Raw genomic sequence first — 19,729 nt, forward strand, 5'->3', positions numbered from 1 at the left:
TATAGACTCTACATTGTGTAATTATGCTAAATATAGATCCATATTAATCATGTTGTGAAAGAAGAATCAAATTCAAACCGAAGGGAAAAAATAGAGAGAAAATAACAACTAATATTAATAAAATATAAGATAACTTTTAAAAATTGAAAAATAGTAAACTTTGTTCTGCATTAAAACTCCACAGTTCCTTCTCAGGATATGGGTGGTATGTTCCATCATGAGTCTTTTAGATTTGATAATTGTACTGCTGAAATAAACAAGGCCATCATACTTGATCATCACACAGTCTTGTTAGTGTGTATAATGTTCTTTTGGTTCTGCTCATTTCACCCAGGATCAGTTCATATAACTCTTTACAGGCTTTTTGAAGTCTCATACCTCATGATTTCTTTTGGAACAATAGTTTTCATCACATTCATAAACTGCAGTTTATTCAGCCATTCTCTAATTGATAGGCAACCCCTTAATTTCCAATTCTTTGCCACCACAAAAAGAACTGCTTTGTATATTTTTTGTAAAGTGAATTTTTTTACCCTTTTTCATGATCTTTTTGGGACACAGACCAAGTAGTGGTATTTCTGGATCAAAGGTTATTATTGCCCTTTGGGCATAATTCCAAATTGCTTTCCAGAGAAATTGGATTGGTTTACCACTCCACCAACAATGCATTAGTGTCCCAGTTTTCCCATATTCCCTCTAACATTGATCATTTCCCTTTTTTAGTCATATTGGCCAATTTGATAGGTGTGAGGTGGTACCTCAGAATTGTTTTAATTTGCATTTCCCTAATCAAAAATGATTTAGAGCAATTTTTCATATAGCTATAGATAGCTTTTATTTTTGTATATGGTTATTTGTGTGCCAGTATAGTTGAATGAATGATCTATGTATCTTTATCAGTCTTTCATGACTGTGAATGTATAGAATATGAAAGAGATTGGGATCTGGAAGGAGGGCTGTGATAATTGATGCTCACTGAAAATTTATCTAGTCTCTTCCTATATTGCATTTATTGCATATTTATTGCATCTGTTATATAGTAAGTAGCTTCTTTTGGTTATTCTTGGGGAAAATAATTGAGAAATTTGACCTAGATGACTTTTGATATCTCCCTGGCTCTAAATCTATGGTCCTATCACCCCTCTGAAATAATTTCTTGACAGCTAGGTTTTTCTCTTGGTATAAACTAATATGAGTTTTCTGAGAAAACTTCTACTCAGAAATTAGATATTGGTGAAGATATTAAATGTAGCTAGGATTTAATTAAATTTCCCTGATAATTTTATTTCACTTTGAGGGTGATTTATTTTTTTCTTACTTTTAAAAATAGACTATTTCTTTTGAGTCCTATAACAACTTTATGAGGTAGGAATTCCAAGCATTATTATTTCATTTTGTAGATGAGGAAACTCAGGCTGAAGAAAGGTAAGTGACTTGCCTAAGATCACACCACTAGCACACTTTGAACCTGGGCCTGTCAGAATCTAAGACCCATTTATTCTCTATCTATTACCCTATGATTCTCTCCTTCAATTAGATTTTTTTATGTGACACATTTTGTCTTTGATTTGAAATATCTGAATATTGACATTTAGTCAATAATTTATTCATATTGACCATACTACAATAATACTGTCTTTGGATTGAACATGGTTGACACTGGTGATATTTATTTGTTTATTTATCTTTTTTCTTTTTTAATTTCAGCTGTAACCGAAAGTAGGATGTTCCAGAATTTCTCTAAAGACTTGTTAGAGGCATTTGCAACAAAACCTCTAACTTCAAATTTTCATAAGATGAGCCTTTCCTTGAAGGTACTCTAATTTTTTTAAAGAATAAAGTTAATGTGTTTAGTCTCAACTATAGAAAAAACAAATTGCAATTTAAAAAAATCTTTCTTCCATAGAATTTTACTAAGAATAAGGAGCTAAGTGAGTTTTACAAGGTTTTATCTACAAATACATGTGATGGCATTGAATTTATCTCTACAATGGAAGGTATGTACTTGCATTTTATTTCCCTTTATTGAACATGTTAATACATATATTTTATTTTCCTTACTATTCTTTATAGTCATAGAACATTATTTTATGTCATAGCTATTTAAATTTTTTAAGAATAGACTTTTCACTTTTAGGATTGCAGAGAAAGTGAGAGATGAGGTTAAATCCTGTCTTGGGATCAGGGAAGTGATTATATTTGTTATCCCTTTCATTGTCTATCTATTTATAGTCACTTACTTGATTCAGTCTTTAGAAGGAATAGTGAGTGTACTTAGAGAGAGAGAGAGAGAGAGAGAGAGAGTAGAGAGAGAGAAGAATAAAGACTAAGAGTGGATAGAGAAAGAAAATAGCAATGATAAAGGGATAAAAATGTAGTTTTAGCATATATGTCTCTGGATACATGCCAGGTGAAGAAAAAGCATGAGTAGAGTAGAGGAAAATGGCATTGGAAGCAGGGACATCTCTGTTAGTTTAAGAATGTAATACATACCCTTTAATAATATATGATTTATTTATAAACTTAACATGAAAGCCTATTTGATACCTCATTTTAGAGTGGAGGAAACTGGATTCTCAAAGATGATATTAGTGAAAGGTAAGTTCTGGCAGGCTTACCGTTTGCATAGGCTTCACATACAGGCCAAGTGATGGACTAAATTTCTGTTTTACTAGTATTAGCCTTTGGAAAAACTCATTGTTGGAAGGTTTATTACCATGGGAGAAGAACCATCATTGGGGGTGAGTCAGTAGAGGGAGTAATTATGTTAAGAAAATCTGTTACGTATTGAAGTATCTACAGGAGGAGAGAAGACATATTAGAGAGCTATTAAGTTAGGATTAACTATAGATGGGGAAGGTGAGAGGGATAGGTGAGAGAATGAGGAATCAGGGATGACTCCCAGGTTGTGAATCTGGTTGATAGGGAGGATAGTCCTTTTGACAATAATAAGAAACTGTAGGAAGAGGAGAAAATAATGAGTTCAGTTTTATTTTTTGGCAAGGTAATAGGGTTAAGTGACTTGCCCAAGTCACACATTATTAAGTGTCTTAAGGCCAAATTTGAGTTCAGGACCTCCTGACTCCAGGACCAGTGCTTTATCTACTGTACCACCTACTACCCTTGAGTTCAGTTTTGAAAAATAAACTGATTTTAAGATATCTCTAGGATATCTAGAGTTCAACAGGAATTCTCCCCACCCCCATACCCCATGTAATTGTATCTATTTCTATCCATATTTTATATATATATATATATATCCCCAGCTAATATCATTAAGCTATGATAAGCCATTTAGAAAGAAGTTACCAAGATTATCTAGTCCAGTGCCTTGCAAGTAAGAGATGCTTAGATGCTTAGTAAAATTTGTTGCTTTGATTTGATTTGAGGAAATTATATTTTTAGTGCTAGAAAGAAATTTAGGAGAAGAGTTATATGTACTTTATTTCTATATAAGTAGATTAAAAGGTACAAAGTAGTGCAGAGAAATAGAATATGTTTGTGTGGATTCAATGAACAGGATTAGCTCTCGAATACTAAGATGTAATCTAACAATTAGACTTTATTTGTTCTCTGCTTATCAGTAAAGGAGCACCACACTATATTATGAAAAATTTCATTTAGAGAAAATGTTTTATTGATAATTTCAGGTACCCTTTTATTTAACTGAAACCCTCAAGATGTTCTATATTAGATAATTGCAGTCATTCTATTTTATGTTTTAAAGTTTTCAACACTTTGAACGTTCCATTAAGTCATTGATGGGCCTATTGTCTCCCATTACTTCAGTAGACTGTTCTGTGAATTTTTGTAGTCATAAAAATTTATCACTTGGTAACCAAGAAATTACAGTAATGAACCACTACAAACTTTACTAAGATGACCTTCAGAGGGCAGATAGACCATTTGTCTCTAAGCTTGAACTTGAAAGCCTTTCAAACCTGGCAAACCCCAGCATTTACATTCCACTGAAATAGCCTTCTGGCAGACAAAAACCACCTCCATATTACCAAGAAGCATTGATTGGATTAGAACTTTATTGTAGGTATATGAAAAATAATGACTTCATAAACAGATTAAATTTAAACTAATGTACATGGTGTCTTAATGCATTCTCATTATCAATTGTGTGATTCCCCCCCCCACTTTAAATCTAGCATATGACTACCCCATTTATGGTGTCCAGTGGCATCCAGAGAAGAGTGCTTTCGAATGGGCCAATTTAGATGGTTTAGTTCATTCTCCACAAGCTATTGAAAGTTCATTTTACATGGCACAATTCTTTGTAAATGAAGGTAAGAAAAATTAGTTTTGTGATTCACATTTATGGAGGCTCATTTTAGGTAAAATTAGGAATGTGCTTCATCTAGCTCAGACTAGCTTGTGAGAGCTGATTGTTAAATTTTCAGAGTAAGTCTTTATATCTGGGAAATTGGCCAAAGCTACAAATCAGGTCTTGATGTATTCTTTTTGGATTGTCTAGATTTAAGGAAATAATGTTTGTAATGCCGATTAAAGTTAAAAGCACTTCATGTGTGCATTTTCTTTTTGGAGAGCTAGCCATTAAACATTTACCAGTACCACTGGTTCAAATACTTACTTGTAAAAAATGCAGATGTTTCATAAATGACATGGGTGAAAAAAATCTAGAGAAACTGAAGTCCTATATTTGAAGAGAGGACCTGCTAATAAAAATAGGAAAAGTAAATGTTGTTTAATGGATACTTACAGGATAGATTAGTTTACTTGGTCTTCATGTTACATTCTTACTTGATAAGAGGACTAAAAGACTTGCTACACTCTTGTGATTTTCTCATGTCAACTTACTTACTAATGAGAGTAAAACTTGATCTAGAGCCAACAGAAATCAATAGATAAGAGGAAAATAAGGAACTCTTTTATTGAAAAAAATGAACAAAATACATATTTTTTTTCCCCAGTTGAGAGAAGTGATATGCTTGACAGCATACTGGTAGATGTTTAATAAATGCCTTTGGGAAAAAAATATACTCATGACAGCTTCAAAATTTAATCAATTTTAATATTTAACATTTAACTTTAACTTCCTTAGTTAGGTCTAAGCAATCAATTAAATAATAATTTAAACCCTGATTCTTAGTGTTTGCTGATTTCCAAAGTACAAAACTTACACTGAAAATTTAACAATTGTCTCTCTTAAGCTGGTTTGAACAAGTGCCAGCATATTTCTGTATATGCTAATTGTTATTTTCTTGTAATGATAGCACAAGAAACATAATGGGATAAGATAACTTTTTAAAGTGATATTAGTCATTGACATGGTCTCTTTATATATATTTCTTTTTTATATATCTTTAGCTCGAAAAAGTCGTCACCATTTTGCAAATAAAGATGAAGAAGCTAAAGCTTTGATTTATAATTATGTGCCTGTTTACACTGGAAATAAGTCTATATTTCAGCAATGCTATTTTTTTGATTGAATGTCTTTGGAAAATTTTGTTAGAACCACAGTGATTTGTTAATGGAGTCATTAAACTATTTTTATTTGTGTCAATGGCAGTAAGGAAACCCTGTCATTTTTTTAGTTGCATACTTTGTTCTGTTTCTGCTCTTGTAGACTTTCTCTCTTTGTCTTTGTAGACTTTCCACTCAATGAAATGAGGCTTCTAGTTCCTACTTTAGCAGAAGTAAAATTCCATTATATTTAAAGAGATGGCAATATTCTCCTTGCTTTCTGCAAATAGGAAGAAAAAAATAATAATTGGCTTGTTGAAAATGTAGGAAAGGATTTTTAATCTCATGAAGAAGAAATACTGTAAAATTTACACACGTAATTTAATATCATCTGTGCAAGATAATTTACACTTTAAAAATATTAATCTTTCTGCAAAGAATAGTAATTGCCAAGTTATTGGCAAGGTCACATTTTTTATTTTTTTAATCTTGAGACTTAAGCAAAATGGAAGGAAATTTAAATTAGTCAAGTGAACACCTCATAATCATTATTGACTATATCAAACTTTTTAGAATGATTTTAGATGAGATGCTGTGCATTTGATATAAGACCTTTGACTGAATGCCATGTTTCCTATTGAGAGGATAAGGCCCAGAACTTACAAGTTAATAGATGACCTAAACGTTTTTTGAGGGGAGGCAATTAGAATTAAGGGAGTTGACCAGGGTTACACAGCTAGTAAGTATCTGAGGGTAGATTTGAACTCAGATCCTCCTGACTTCAGGGTTAGTGCTCTATCCATAGCACCAGCTAGGGCTCCTGATGACTTAGGCTTTTTTTTTGCCCCTTTTAAAAAAAATTTAATTTAATATTTTATTTTCTCCCCAATTGCGTATAAAAAGAATTTTACAGTTCTTTTTTTTAAATTATCCTATTCCTTTCCTTCCTCAGTCTTCTCACTGAAATGGCAAACATTTTGACATAGGTTATACAAGTGTAGTCATGCAAAACACATTTCCATGTCAGGATGACTTAGACTTTTATTTATTTATTTTTTTGTTTTTTTTAGATTTTTTGCAAGGCAAATGGGGTTAAATGGCTTGCCCAAGGCCACATAGCTAGGTAATTATTAAGTGTCTGAGACTGGATTTGAACCCAGGTATTCCTGACTCCAAAGCTGGTGCTTTATCCACTATCCCACCTAGCTGCCCTGACTTAGACTTTTAAATAGTACAGCTGAGCCAGCATACTACCTGGGAAATCATGAATGTTGTTTTCCATCAACACATTACAGTACAGCTAATAAAAATCAAGAAACAGCCATTGTGACAGCAAATCAAAAAATCATAAATCATTGCAGATTTCTTGAAATTATCATTTGAACTTCTTGTAGGGTCAGACTAATGATTTTTGTTAGTATTTGAGAAACAATGAACAAATACACGAATTCAAGTTGTGGGATTATAATTAGAGTGATTGAGGAAATCTTAGTGTCCTTTTTTCACATTTGTAGCAAGTATAATCATTCATTATAGTTGTAATATTTTACCTTCTTGTGACCAATGAGATTTCTTCCAATGACATTAGGCTTTATGGAGAATCAAGCCATTATGGAGAAAGCCATATTCTTCTTGCTTTCTGCAAATTAGTAAAAAAAAAAAAGTGGTTTAACCAAAATGTAGAAAAGGATTTTTATTCACTTGAACAAAGAAGAAATTATGTAAAATGTTATAGGTGATTAATGTCATTTAAGTAAAATGATTCGAGTTTTAAATATAATTGATTTATGTCTAGTCTAATGGAGTATTAGTGTTTATCAATGTATGTATCATAATAGGTTTTAATATGCAAACTGACATTTAGTATTTCTTTTAAAGAACCTAGGTTCAATTAAATTATTTTTTCATTAAGACAACTACACAATGCACCAGATCTTCCCTAAAAAAATAAATCATTATTCTTCATATAAGAAGTATATCTCTAGTCAAATACTTTAATTCATGTTGCTGCTAATATTTCTTCATTTTTTTGGATCATAATGTATTTATATTAATGATGGTGATCTGATAAGTGTCTTAGAGATTATTTAAAATGGAAACAGAATATCATTGAAATTTTTATGATTAAAAAGCCTGAGAAGACACTGACCATATAATTTGTCATCTGGTCTCACTGAAAGAGGGTTAATATGAAATGCAGCTATTTGAAGCTATTTGCAGCTATTTAATACTCACCTCCATTCTTTGTTAAAATTAAACCTCTTCCAACTTCTGTCAAATTCTAAGTCTTATAATATAGCTCTTCTTCTTACCTTAATAAAGTAGTAAATTAAAAGACATATTAATGTTTCTCACCAGTATTTAGGGTTAGTGAGATATTTCTGGGAGCCAAACTTGTTTGTCCTTTTTAAAAATCATTTATAAAAAGATATTAAAAATCCAACTGAATAGGTGAACTGTGAATTCTTTTTTTTTTTAAAGGGGAGTTTAAACAAGAAAAATGAGAAACAGAACTAGCTATTACACTAAATTGAAATAATCAGTAAGTTAACTTCTTTGGTGTTTTACTCTCCCAGTCTATAATATGGTAATAAGGATTTCCTAATCTGGTAACCTTGTGGCGAGATTATGAAAATCATCCTATCTGCCTCCCCAATTCTACCCTTCCTCTAAGTCTCACTTCTCTTTGAACATTCCAGACACAACAGTAATCTCTCCCTCTCAATCCATTTTTTTTCTGCTTCTCATTTGTAATTTACCAAATGAGCCATTCTTCATTGCTTTACTTTCTGAGTTGATTTGACTTGTATTACCTATTTGTTTGTAAACTTTTTGAGGATAACTCCCCTAGGTTATTATTTATATCCCTTGCCCGCATAGTACAATGTCCTAAAGGCAGCAGAAATCTGTGGAGTGATGGACTAGCTATACCTTAAACATTTTCTCTGCAAAATGTTATTTCAGTTGGGACTAAGCAAAGCTATGTTAGATTGGAGAATGCCTATTAAAATTGCCCCCAGTTTTTCTTGTAATACTATCATTAAGTTCCTGAGCTGTTAGAATCAGGTGCTAATGTTACAGTGCCTTAATTGTAAATACTGCCAGTTTCATTTTCTTTTACTTTTAAGTGAAATAAGTTTTCTGGGTACTTTTATACTATTATTACTTTCCTTTGACCCAATGATTTACCTCACTCTCCAAATAGAGGTCTTCCTGTCAGCGAAGAAATACAGCTAAGAAAAACATATCAGCATATTGTCTTTACCTGTGATTGAGAAGAGTTGAGCACATGCAAAGTGCGACAGATTGACATGTGGTTTCACTTTTTGTTGGTCCTCAGAATCAGGATGTTCTGTTAGGAGACGACATGTGGTGGTAAAGGATAGACATTGGAGGAGACATTCTAAATATAGAACACCAATTTGCAGCATAGAAAGGACTGGGCAAATGGAGGAATCCTTAGCCTTAGATTATAAGGAGTAAAAAGGATTACTATAAGTTTTGTCAGCCAAAGGGGATCCTTGATAGAAATTTGGAAACTTCTAACTTGGAGTGTGTATGACACACATGGTAATGTATCTTGAAACCTAAAGTCTTGAAAACTTTGCAACATATACATTGCACATATAGAAAATAGTAGTGGTGGTGTATTTATAAGTAATCATTATTTTTGTTTTAAAATTAACAGTATTTTCTTTTGATTGTATTTGTTAAATCTTATTTAATTGAAATTAATGAATATGTAATATTCAAAATAAAAATTGCCAAAACAAACTGTTTTTCTTGTTGGTCAATAATATTGTCCCTAATATGAATACATTAATTAAACAGATATTTAATAAGGACTTTTGTGAGTACCATTGTGTTCAGCTCATGGGGGGGAGACACAAAATACATGACAAGGTCTCTTTTTTTTGGTAGGAGTCTAGTTAGAGAAATTAGACACCTAAATAGTTAAATGCAAGACAAGGTAAATGTGAAATAGACAGAATAGATTAGAGAAATTAGACACCTAAATAGTTAAATACAAGACAAGGTAAATGTGAAATAGAATAGATAATAAACACTATTGCAGTTTAGAATCAGGAAGGCAAGAGATAACACTCATTTATTTATTAAACACTACCTTTGTGCTATCTGTATATGCCAGGGAGATAAATATAAGGAAAATTAAATATAGTTCCTCTCCTTAAGAAATTTATGTTTTAATGGCAGAAGATACATAAAAAGAGAGCTAAAAAGTTCAGTCAGAAGCCCTGTCAAGAGAGGGATGATACAAAAGTAGTCTATGCCCACCCCTAAAATAGTAGCTCCAGAAGGAATTAACTAGTGGGAAAAGGAGGCTAACATAGTGGAGGGATTTTCAAGGATGAGAAGGCAGCTGAGTTATGGTGGGAAAGAGTCAGGAGGCACAACTGGGAGAGGAATAACAAAGAGGGAGGATGGCATAAAGTAAGAACCAAGTATTGAAGACAGCTTTAGGAAACTGGGTGGTACAAGAGGAGTATTCAGAAGGAGGGAGGAGCATCAACAAAATACTGTACTATGCAGATCAGAGCAGAAGAAAGTCTCAAGGAGAGGTCAAATTCCACATTGGTTGATCAGATAACAAGCATTTATTTACTGTCTACTATGTACCAGAAACTAAGAGACAGAGAGGAGGAAAAGGTACATTCTAAACATGGAGGCTAGGCATTGAGATGTCAGAAGGGCAGTTGGCTGGACCCAGGGATGTACTGTGAGGGAGTGACAGGTGAGGCAGAGCTGAACCTCACCCCTGATTGAGAAGGGAAGAGCACATAGACCTGGCACCACTTATTTTTATGTGCTCAGCCCTTAACCATAGGTTAGCTCAGCTCTGTCTTATCTGCTGCTCCCTCCTTTTAAGTCCCTTGTAGAATGCATGGAGAATAAGTTTAGAATGATTAAGGGCCACAGGCAACAATATGAAAAGTCTTAAGGAGTGGGTCAAATGCTGCATTGGTTGATTGAATAACAAGCCTTTATTAACTGCATCCTATAAATCAGACAGAAATGTTGAAACATACAGGAGTTTGTGCAAGATCCTAGGAGTAAGATGAGATATGCACTTTAAGAAAATTACTTTAGCTACTGGCTGAAGAAAGTATTAGAGTGGGTTACATTTGAGTGATAAAGGTCTAAAGTAGGTGGTGGCTGCATAAGGAAATAATAGGATGGTTATCAAGTGTTGTGGAGGTTGAAATGACAAGAAGAATAGGACTGAGAAGAGACCATTGGAAGTGAGAAGGTCAGTGTTTACCTATGAGAGTAGTTCCAAGAGCATGGTAATTCTAGAAGCCAGATTGCAAATGGTCAGAGAGTGATTAGGCAATAAGGAAATGAAAGAAATTGCTATATTTATTGAAAAATCTGACCAAAGATAAATGGAGAAAGAAATATGGTAACTCTAGGAGCAAAACAAGATCAAGATAAAGTTTCCTTCCCCCCAAATATTTTTTCTTTCCATTCAAAATACATTGAGAATATTCTATGTGTTAGTATTAAATACTGACCTGGACCTAAGCATAGATGGAGAGTCAGTCACATTTGTGATCTTATTTCTTCAGATTCTTTTTTAAAAAAATTAACATCCAACTATTTTCCACTCCCTACCTCCACTGGAAAACAAAACAAAATGAAACACAATCTTTGTAATAAACTTGCAAAGTCAAAAAGCAAACTTCTTCATTGTCTGTCTAAAGATCAATTTCTCATTCTTCATCTTGGATCCATTATCTCAATGTCAGAAGGTAGGTAACATGCTTCCACAATGGTCCTCTGGAATCATGTTTGGTCATTAGATTAATCAGAGGTTTTAAATTCTTTAAAGCTGTTGATCCTTATAATTGCCCTCCTAGTTTTGCTCACTTCACTCTGCATCATTTCAAACAAATATTCACATGTTTCTTTTTTAAAAATTATATTGATGTATTCTGTTTCAAATTCAGCCCCTGACACTTGATGGCTGTGTGACCTTGGGCAAGTTACTTAACCCTGATTGCCCAGCATCCAGGGGCATCCAAGACCATCTCCAGTTATCCTGATTCACATCTGGCCACTGGATCCAGATGGCTTTGGAGGAGAAAGTGAGGCTTAGTGACTTAGCACAGCACACCCTCACTCAAATCCAGTTCATGTGCTTGTCATGGCATCACCTCCCTGATGTTATGGTCTTCTTCAAAAATAAAGGACAAACATTATTACAAAAAAATTATAAATTATATATGCTTCATGAGAGGTTTCTTGAAATAAAGCAAAGCAGCAAAATATAATTAATAATATAGCAATCTCACCTGAAAGTGTCTGCAACATTTCACATCCGATCTCTTTTTTTAAAATCAGGAATCTATTTTTTCTTCCTTTTGCTTCTCACTCCAATAGGGAAAAATACAATTTTTAAAAATAAAAATGTATAATAAAGCAAAATATATTCCTTCAGTGACTGAAATCTTTATATGATATATGAAGTTATAAAACTCAAATTTATACATAAATGAAATTATAAAACTACAACTCTATAACATGACATTATAAAACCATATAATTACATAACTATTATATACATTTTTTCAGTTTATCTAAATCTACCCATCTATCTATCTATAATTCTATATCCCAAATTTCTCAACTCTAATAGACAGTATGCTTCATTACTATCCCTCTAGAATATTCATGATAGTTCTTAAAACTTTCAATATTGTTTGTTTTTACAGTGTTATTAGGCCATATAAACTGTTCTTCTGGTTTTGGTCATTTCATTTTTCACCAGTTTATAAAAGTTTTCAAAATTGTTCATTTTAAAAATAATTTGATGTTATAATGTGTTCTTTGTGTTTTCCTTATTCTATTCTGCCTCAGTTCATATAAGTGTTATAAAAGTCCATTGTTATAGGAATCTCCTGGTAAAGATCAATGCTCCATCCCTGCATAAGCAGGAGTTTGGAGTTGTTGAGAACTAGATAGAGAACTCTAGTATTCTTCAAGGGTTGGTTCTACTTCTAGTCTTTTAAAGCCTTTTCAGGTTTTGCAGTTGATCAGGTGCTTGTGGTTTCCATTTCTGAGATGGAAGATGGAAGATACTATGCCCACTTCAATTTACTGAAGAAAAAGATTCTGGGAAGAAGCTGACATAGTCTCCATCAAATCTTTGATATTTATCCTTAATTTTCAAAAAGCAGAACATGACATCAGGGAAGTGATGCCATGACAAGCACATGAATTGGATTTGAGTGATGCTGTGCTGTGCTAAGACAAGCTTCACTTTCTCCACCAGAGTCATCTGGGTCCAATGGCCAGATATGAATCAGGATGACTGGAGACGGCTCTAAATGCAAGGCAATCAGGGTTAAGTGTCTTGCCCCAGGTCATACAGCTAGTGAGTATCAAGTAATGGAGGCTGTATTAGAATCCCATCCTCCTGACTCTAAGATCAGTGCTGTATCCACTGTGCCATCTAGCTAACCTAGAGATACTAGAAACTACTCTAAAGATTTGGAGACTTTTCCTTTGACTGAAGGAAACTTCTCTTATTTGAGATGAGTCATCTCTCTCAAAATGACAGCACTCCTTCATTTTATATTGTCTGTATATTTTTATATTGTCTGTATATTTTCTCTATATATTTTCTCTGATCTCTGTTTTGTTGAATGAATTGGATAAATTAGGTTTGGTTACCTGCTGTGTGTGTTCATTGTAAAACTGCCATTTGACAGGAAAAAGAACTATCTTGCATATAAAGTTTGGGGTCCCTTTCCCCCATTAATGAAATAGCGATCAAAAATTAGCTTGAACCTGAAAAATGTATCCTCTTAACTAATATTATTATTATTATTTAGGCTTTTGCAAGGCAAATGGGGTTAAATGGATTGCCCAAGGCCACACAGCTAGGTAATTATTAAGTGTCTGAGACTAGATTTGAACCCAGGTACTCCTGACTCCAGGGCTGGTGCTTTATCCATTGCACCACCCGGCCACCCCTTTAACTAATATTATTTTGAAGAGCAGATGAATATAATTCTAACCTGGAGTCTCTTCTGTTTGAGTAGAACCAAATAGCCAAGCTTCTAGCCCCAGTTTCTGAGAGGAAATAATCCCTCTCAGAGAAGTATGAGACAAGAAGAGGCTAGAGATGTCTATTTTACCTCCCTTTGAGACATACAATGACACCCATGATACATGTGGGTGACAGCCCTTCTCACATAAGTCCTTCTGTGTCTTTTTGAATAAAACTAGTACATCATTACATTTATAGATGATAACTCATTCAATCATTCTATAATTGATGGATATTCCTTTTAATTTTTCCCCCTAAAAATTGCTATAAATATGTTTATAGCTAAAGAACCTTTTCTTCCTGTCTTTCAGCTCTCTTGGGTATAAGCCTAGCTGACTCAAAGGACTGTTTAGTAATTTTTTTGTTTAAAATTCCAAGTGACTTTCCAGAATTGTTGTAACTATTCACAGGTTCACCAATTATACTTTCATGTACATACATGTTTTCCCATAGCCGCTCTACTTTGGGGATGATGGAGAAATAATCTTTTCCACTTTGACAAATATGAGATACCATTTTTGCCCCCCAGATATCATAGAATCCCTCTTGTAAAGAGCCTCATGGTCCATATAGGGAACATGTATGACAAATGATCAAAATGTTTTTGTGAAAAAACTTCTAATGAGTGAACACACTAATCCCCATAGCACATTCTTTTGCACAGTTTCCCAAATTAACATTTTCCTCTGCAGTTACCATCCTTGTATCTATTTCTGCTCTGTGAGACCAAGTAGTAGTCTAATCTTCTTTTCACATGATAGCTCTACAAATACTTGAGGAAAACTAGTACGATTCTTTGGAATGTTTCTACTCCAGGCTAAATGATGCCTGTTCTGTGCCCAGCTTTACTCTGCGGGTCATGTTAGTCTGGCATTGCCAAGGCAACTGCAGGTGGGACTTGAAATTCTATAAATCCACAGTTTTTTAGGGGTGAGTTAAATGTTTGACCAAATATAGCCAAGAATGATGTTATAGATATTCAAATTATCCTTAGCAGGAAAAAGTTTCCCTACCTCTTATCTGGTTAATAGACTTTCTGAAATGTGGTGCATAGAAGTAATGCAAAGGGGAAACATATGAAGAGATCATTACAAAAGTAACAAAAAAAGTTACAAAAGTTACAGTTACAAAAGTCTAATGAACTGTCCTATGATGCTCTCAGATATCAGTAAAATTTAGTAAGTGCTTTACTGGTTGTCCAGTTGCTGCTCCAAGGAAATGGTGGTTTAGAGAGAACTATCCTTTAGTGAAAATTAGGTTGATTTGGGGTCTGTCAGAGGAGGTTCAATACATTGAAGGGGGGCTAGGAGATTTAAACTGGTGTAGAATCTTAATTTCATTCTTTCCTCTCCCACCATCTTTCCCCCTGCCCAAAACACACTCTAGAATAGTCCTAAATGAAGGCTGAATATGTGATATCTAAGGAATGAGAAAAGTCTGGGAAGAGCAAAAACTGGATAAAGGATGAGATAACACATACTTTTTAAAGGAACTGGCTTAATGTGATTAGCCCTCCTACACAAACCATTGTAACTTCATCATTTGTGGCTCTGGGGGAGTTGAGGAAATTCTCACCTCTTGTATTTCTCAAATTCATTTTTACTTTTTCCTTTGTGTGTCTACTGAATGAATTTTTGTTTAGGAAATAAGTTATTATGCACATAAGATTTACTGGCTTTAGAGAGGTGAACTGAGAACAGTGGATGAAAGTAATCCAATCTTGATGTCAGTTCTGGTATAACAGGTTAATGGATATTTTAAGAATGCTTTCAGTTGACAGAAGCAAAATAGAAAATTATTTTGATCTCCTTATACATAGAAACTTTATTATTTAACATGAAATCTATTATGGCAAAATCCTTTTAAAATATAGAATTTTTTTACTAGAAGTTACATTTTCATTCTAAAGGAGATTTCACATTAATTGGAATTACACTGCAGTAGTATCTAACAAACACTAGATGTCAGGAGAGAACCAATTTATCATTTAAACAGATTATCCTTTATTCAACAATTTACAAATATTAATATAGATATTAACAAACTAGAAAATTTAAATACCATTTAATAGCACAATTCTTATGTAAGTTATTGGAATATTAATTGGTTATGTTAACTATATTAAGAATAGCACTGAAAGAGAATAGTGGTATACATCTACATCTATAATTCTAGATAAAAGGCTAGAGAATCTCTTGATTTCTAGAGTTCCGAGCTGCAGTGGTATTAGACAATTTTGTAACTGCATTAATTTTGGGAGCAAAATGATGAACCTCAAGCAAGGAACTACTAGGTTGCCCAAAGAGAGAAAACTGACCCAAATTGGAAACCAGAGTCAGTCATAGATGGGATCCATGGGTAGCTCCTGTACTTTCATTTTAGGCAAGCTAGGAAGACCTAGTCTTAAAAAATAAATACAAATAAGACTGGATATGTATTCTCTAAGTTTCAGAGTCCTGAAGAATTTGATGCAGGTATCCTGTTTCTCTTATCTTAATAGCTAAGTTCAGGAGTATTTTGGGGGAAGAATGAAAAAGGGAAAAGAAAACTTTTACTTTCTTTAATAATATTTTATTTTTTCCAATTATATATAAAGACAATTTTTAACATTCAATTAAAAAAATTGAGTTCTATATTTTTCTCCTTCCCTTCCTCCCATCCCCCTCCTTAAAATGGTAAGCAATTTAATATAGGTTTTTTATGTGCAATTGTTGCCACTGAGATATAGAGATAGAAGATAGAAGATCTAGGGCCACTTAAAAAGTGAAAGAATTTGAGTGCTCCCTTCGGGATTTTAAACTTCTCAGATTTTATTACAATTTTAGCAAAGTAAACAAGTTAAAAAACTATTCCTCCCAAAAGGTCAAGGAGCACTTTAAGATAGGATGAATAACAAAAGGCTAGGCATGGTTGCTTGGTAGACAGAGACAGAGAGGGGCGGGAATCAGGAAAGACAGTCAGACAGAGCTAACTGGGAGAGAGAGAGAGAGAGAGAGAGAGAGAGAGAGAGAGAGAGAGAGAAGTCAGCTATGAGGCTTGGCTTAGACTGGCCACAGATGATGGGGGAGACCCATGGTGCTCCACATGGTCTAGATGGAAGTTAAGAGTCAAAGAAGAAATAGCAAGAAATGGTGTTCTATAGTAGGTTGGACGAGGGTTGGCTCTTGGGGAATGGTCTTGCACCTTGGGTCAGGTATCTTCCACTGGCAACTCTGTACTGGTTCTTCCTGTCCCAAGGTGGTGACCTCCAAGTTCAAAATGTCATTTCCTGTTATGCCAGCATCTACGGCCAAGGTTAGGTGAAGGGGAAAATGGTAGTCAGGATATAATCAACAGGGGTCAGTTTACATCTCAGGAGCAAACAACCTTCCACAATTAATAATATTTCAATGTAGCATTAAAGCTATATTCATAATTCTCTGAATCACAATCATGTAAAACAGATTTCCATATTAAAGACCAACCTTTTCTAGGCCATAATCTGATTTCCATCAGTGTTTGCCCTTTCTTACTCCTGGTAAAAGAGAATTATGTCAATAAAATGATAAACTTTCTCACCTCTAGTGAACACATACTAAGGGCAATATCAAACCATTTGACCAGTTCAGATGCCAATTGAGGTTGGTCTGTACTACTATGGCAGATAAATTTTTCATTGAAGTCTGACTCAGCTCTAGAGTATCCCAATGACTGGTAGAGGTGGGAATTCTTATCTAATGAAGTACCTGGGCATCTGCAGCTGCATTCAAACAGTTAAATGAGAGGAAGGAATACATTCCAGGCATTCCAATACAAAGGTCTAGAGATGGGAGAAGAAATGTCCTATTTGAGAATTACAAGATGGTCAGTTTGGTCAAACTACAGATTACAAAAAATGCAGTAACACTAAAAGATAGGTTGTAGTTAAAACACACACACACACACACACACACACACACACACACACACATATCTGCTCAGAAGATGGCAGATGAAAGGATGAAAATAGTTCATTCTGGTAGGGTAAGCAACCTGTATATCCTTATTGAATGAAGAAATAATCTATTTATTTAATTTTATGCTTTAACCCTAATTTTTTAACTTTTTTATTTTTTATTTATTTTTAGGTTTTTGCAAGGAAAATGGGGTTAAGTGGCTTGCCCAAGGCCACATAGCTAGGTAATTATTAAGTGTCTGAGGCCAGATTTGAACTCAGGTACTCCTGACTCCAGGGCAGTGCTCTATCCACTGCACCACCTAGCTGCCCCCCCCCAATTTTTTAACTTTTTAAAAAGTTAATTGATATTTTTTTTAATAATAACTTCATTTCCCAGTACACTCCTGTGCAGAGAACAATTCTTACAGTGAAGAATAAAAAAAAAGAGGACAAAAAGCAGTTCATCAGAATTAATCCACATGATTAAGAATTATGGGTTGAAATCCCAAGTCACATGATAAGGTCCAATTTTTCATCTATTATGCATTTTAAATGTTTTGAGATAAAGTATAAATTTTGTCAAACTTTAGTTTTCCTTTAAAAATCCAAGGGACAATGTTAGATATAATAATTGATCATCCCAGTTGTCCTTTGATCTTAATATTGAGTCCCTTGAGCATCAAGTAGGCATGTAGTTCTTTCTCTCTAGTTTATTAATTTCATTGAAAAAACTAATCTGGAGTCAGAATCAATAGAACTAATTATCTTAAAATTTTTTAAAAATTGATATCCACATTAGATCATTCCATCATTTTAATATCTTTTGATACAAAAAGAATTCAACATGAAGCTAATTTCATTTTGCACCCCATATGATTCTGAAAAATAAGAAGCAGCTTATTATGAAGCTATTATTGTCCATGAACAAACCTTTCTCTAATTTGTATTTATTAGTTCCAAACAAAATAGTGTAATTATTCTTTCACATTTGAAGATTTGACAACAACTATGGATGTTCTAGTTTTTTAATTTTTTTTATCTGCTCTATAGAACTTTTACTTTTGGGGGGGTGAGGTAGAACTGATGGCACAAAATTTATCTTTAGCATGAACAATTATGACATATTGATAACTTTTGAAGAGCATAGAGAGACCTGAGCCTGTACTTATAAATTACAAATTTATATTATATTAAAATCACAGGATGCCTAGCGAAACCTGTATGTACTAGTGTATTATGATGCACTCTTTAAGAAACTCTTCTCTACATCCTTCACCATCTTGGTCACTTTTATTGGGACATATTATAGTTTGTCAATCTCCCTTTTAGAGAAGTGGTATGCAAAATTGAATATAATTTTTAAAATGTAGTTTAATAAGTGGCGGCTAGGTGGTGCAGTGGATAAAGCACCAGCCCTGGAGTCTGGAGTACCTGAGTTCAAATATGACCTCAGACACTTAATAATTACCTAGCTGTGTGGCCTTGGGCAAGCCACTTAACCCCATTGCCTTGCAAAAAAAAAAAACACCGAAAAAATGTAGTTTAATGAGTTTGGAGTACAATATGGTTATTACTTCCCTTTATCTGGGCACCATATTTCTATGTATGTTGCTTAAGTTTGAATATCTTTTTTTTCAAACTATATCACATTATAAACTCATAATGGTGAGCTTATAGTTAATGAAAATTTCTAGGACATAAAGTTTTAGTAAAGAAAATTTTATACATTTGCAATTAAGTTTTTGAAGCCAAAAGCAAGACTTTATGTTTATCTCTACAAATTTCCTTTTGCAGTTTTTATATTACATCATTTTAATCTTGCTGAGATTTTTATGAATTCTCATTTTGTCATTTAAAATGTTAGCTGTACCTCCCTGCTTTTTCGATTTGACTGTGTCACTTCCTTATTCTCAAAAACCTACAGTGGTTCATTATTATATATAGGATAAAATACAAACTACTTAACCTTGTGTTATAATCCCCTTGCAATTTGTCTCCTTTCCTTTCTAGTCTTATGGCATATTTCCCCCCTTTCATACACTTAGTATTCAATGAAACTGGTCAACTAACTTTTTCCTGAATTAAATATGCTGCTATCCCCCATGCTTGGAAAGCACTTGATTCTTATTGTATTCTTATCTTCAGAGTCTTTGTCTTTTAAAATTCCACTCCAGAGGAACATGGTAGAGTATCAAGAAGAACAGCTCCCCCATATCTCCATCTCCACAAAGATTTAAGGATACATCAGGTTGAGCCTTGGTCAGAAAATTAAAAAAAAAATCACAGTGTGTTATTTTTCCAGCCCA

At 33.7% G+C, this 19,729-nt stretch overlaps 1 protein-coding gene across 3 annotated transcripts in view; it reads left to right on the forward strand.

The window, feature by feature from the left end:
• The window catches only part of GGH (gamma-glutamyl hydrolase), a 117,290-nt gene that overhangs the window by 20,637 nt on the left and 76,924 nt on the right, over nucleotides 1-19,729 (forward strand). The window contains exons 6-9 of one of the 3 annotated variants that reach the window (XM_074207990.1): nucleotides 1,708-1,814; nucleotides 1,907-1,997; nucleotides 4,158-4,295; nucleotides 5,338-9,207. In XM_074207990.1, coding sequence (XP_074064091.1) covers nucleotides 1,708-1,814; nucleotides 1,907-1,997; nucleotides 4,158-4,295; nucleotides 5,338-5,459 — 458 coding nt within the window. In that variant the 3' untranslated portion in view covers nucleotides 5,460-9,207. Of the gene's footprint in view, nucleotides 1-1,707; nucleotides 1,815-1,906; nucleotides 1,998-4,157; nucleotides 4,296-5,337; nucleotides 9,208-19,729 lie in introns of those variants that run through there. The other 2 variants (XM_074207991.1, XM_074207992.1) reach the window with 2 other exon arrangements.

Source organism: Macrotis lagotis, chromosome X, assembly GCF_037893015.1.
Source record: "Macrotis lagotis isolate mMagLag1 chromosome X, bilby.v1.9.chrom.fasta, whole genome shotgun sequence".
NCBI classification, from domain to species: domain Eukaryota; kingdom Metazoa; phylum Chordata; class Mammalia; order Peramelemorphia; family Peramelidae; genus Macrotis; species Macrotis lagotis.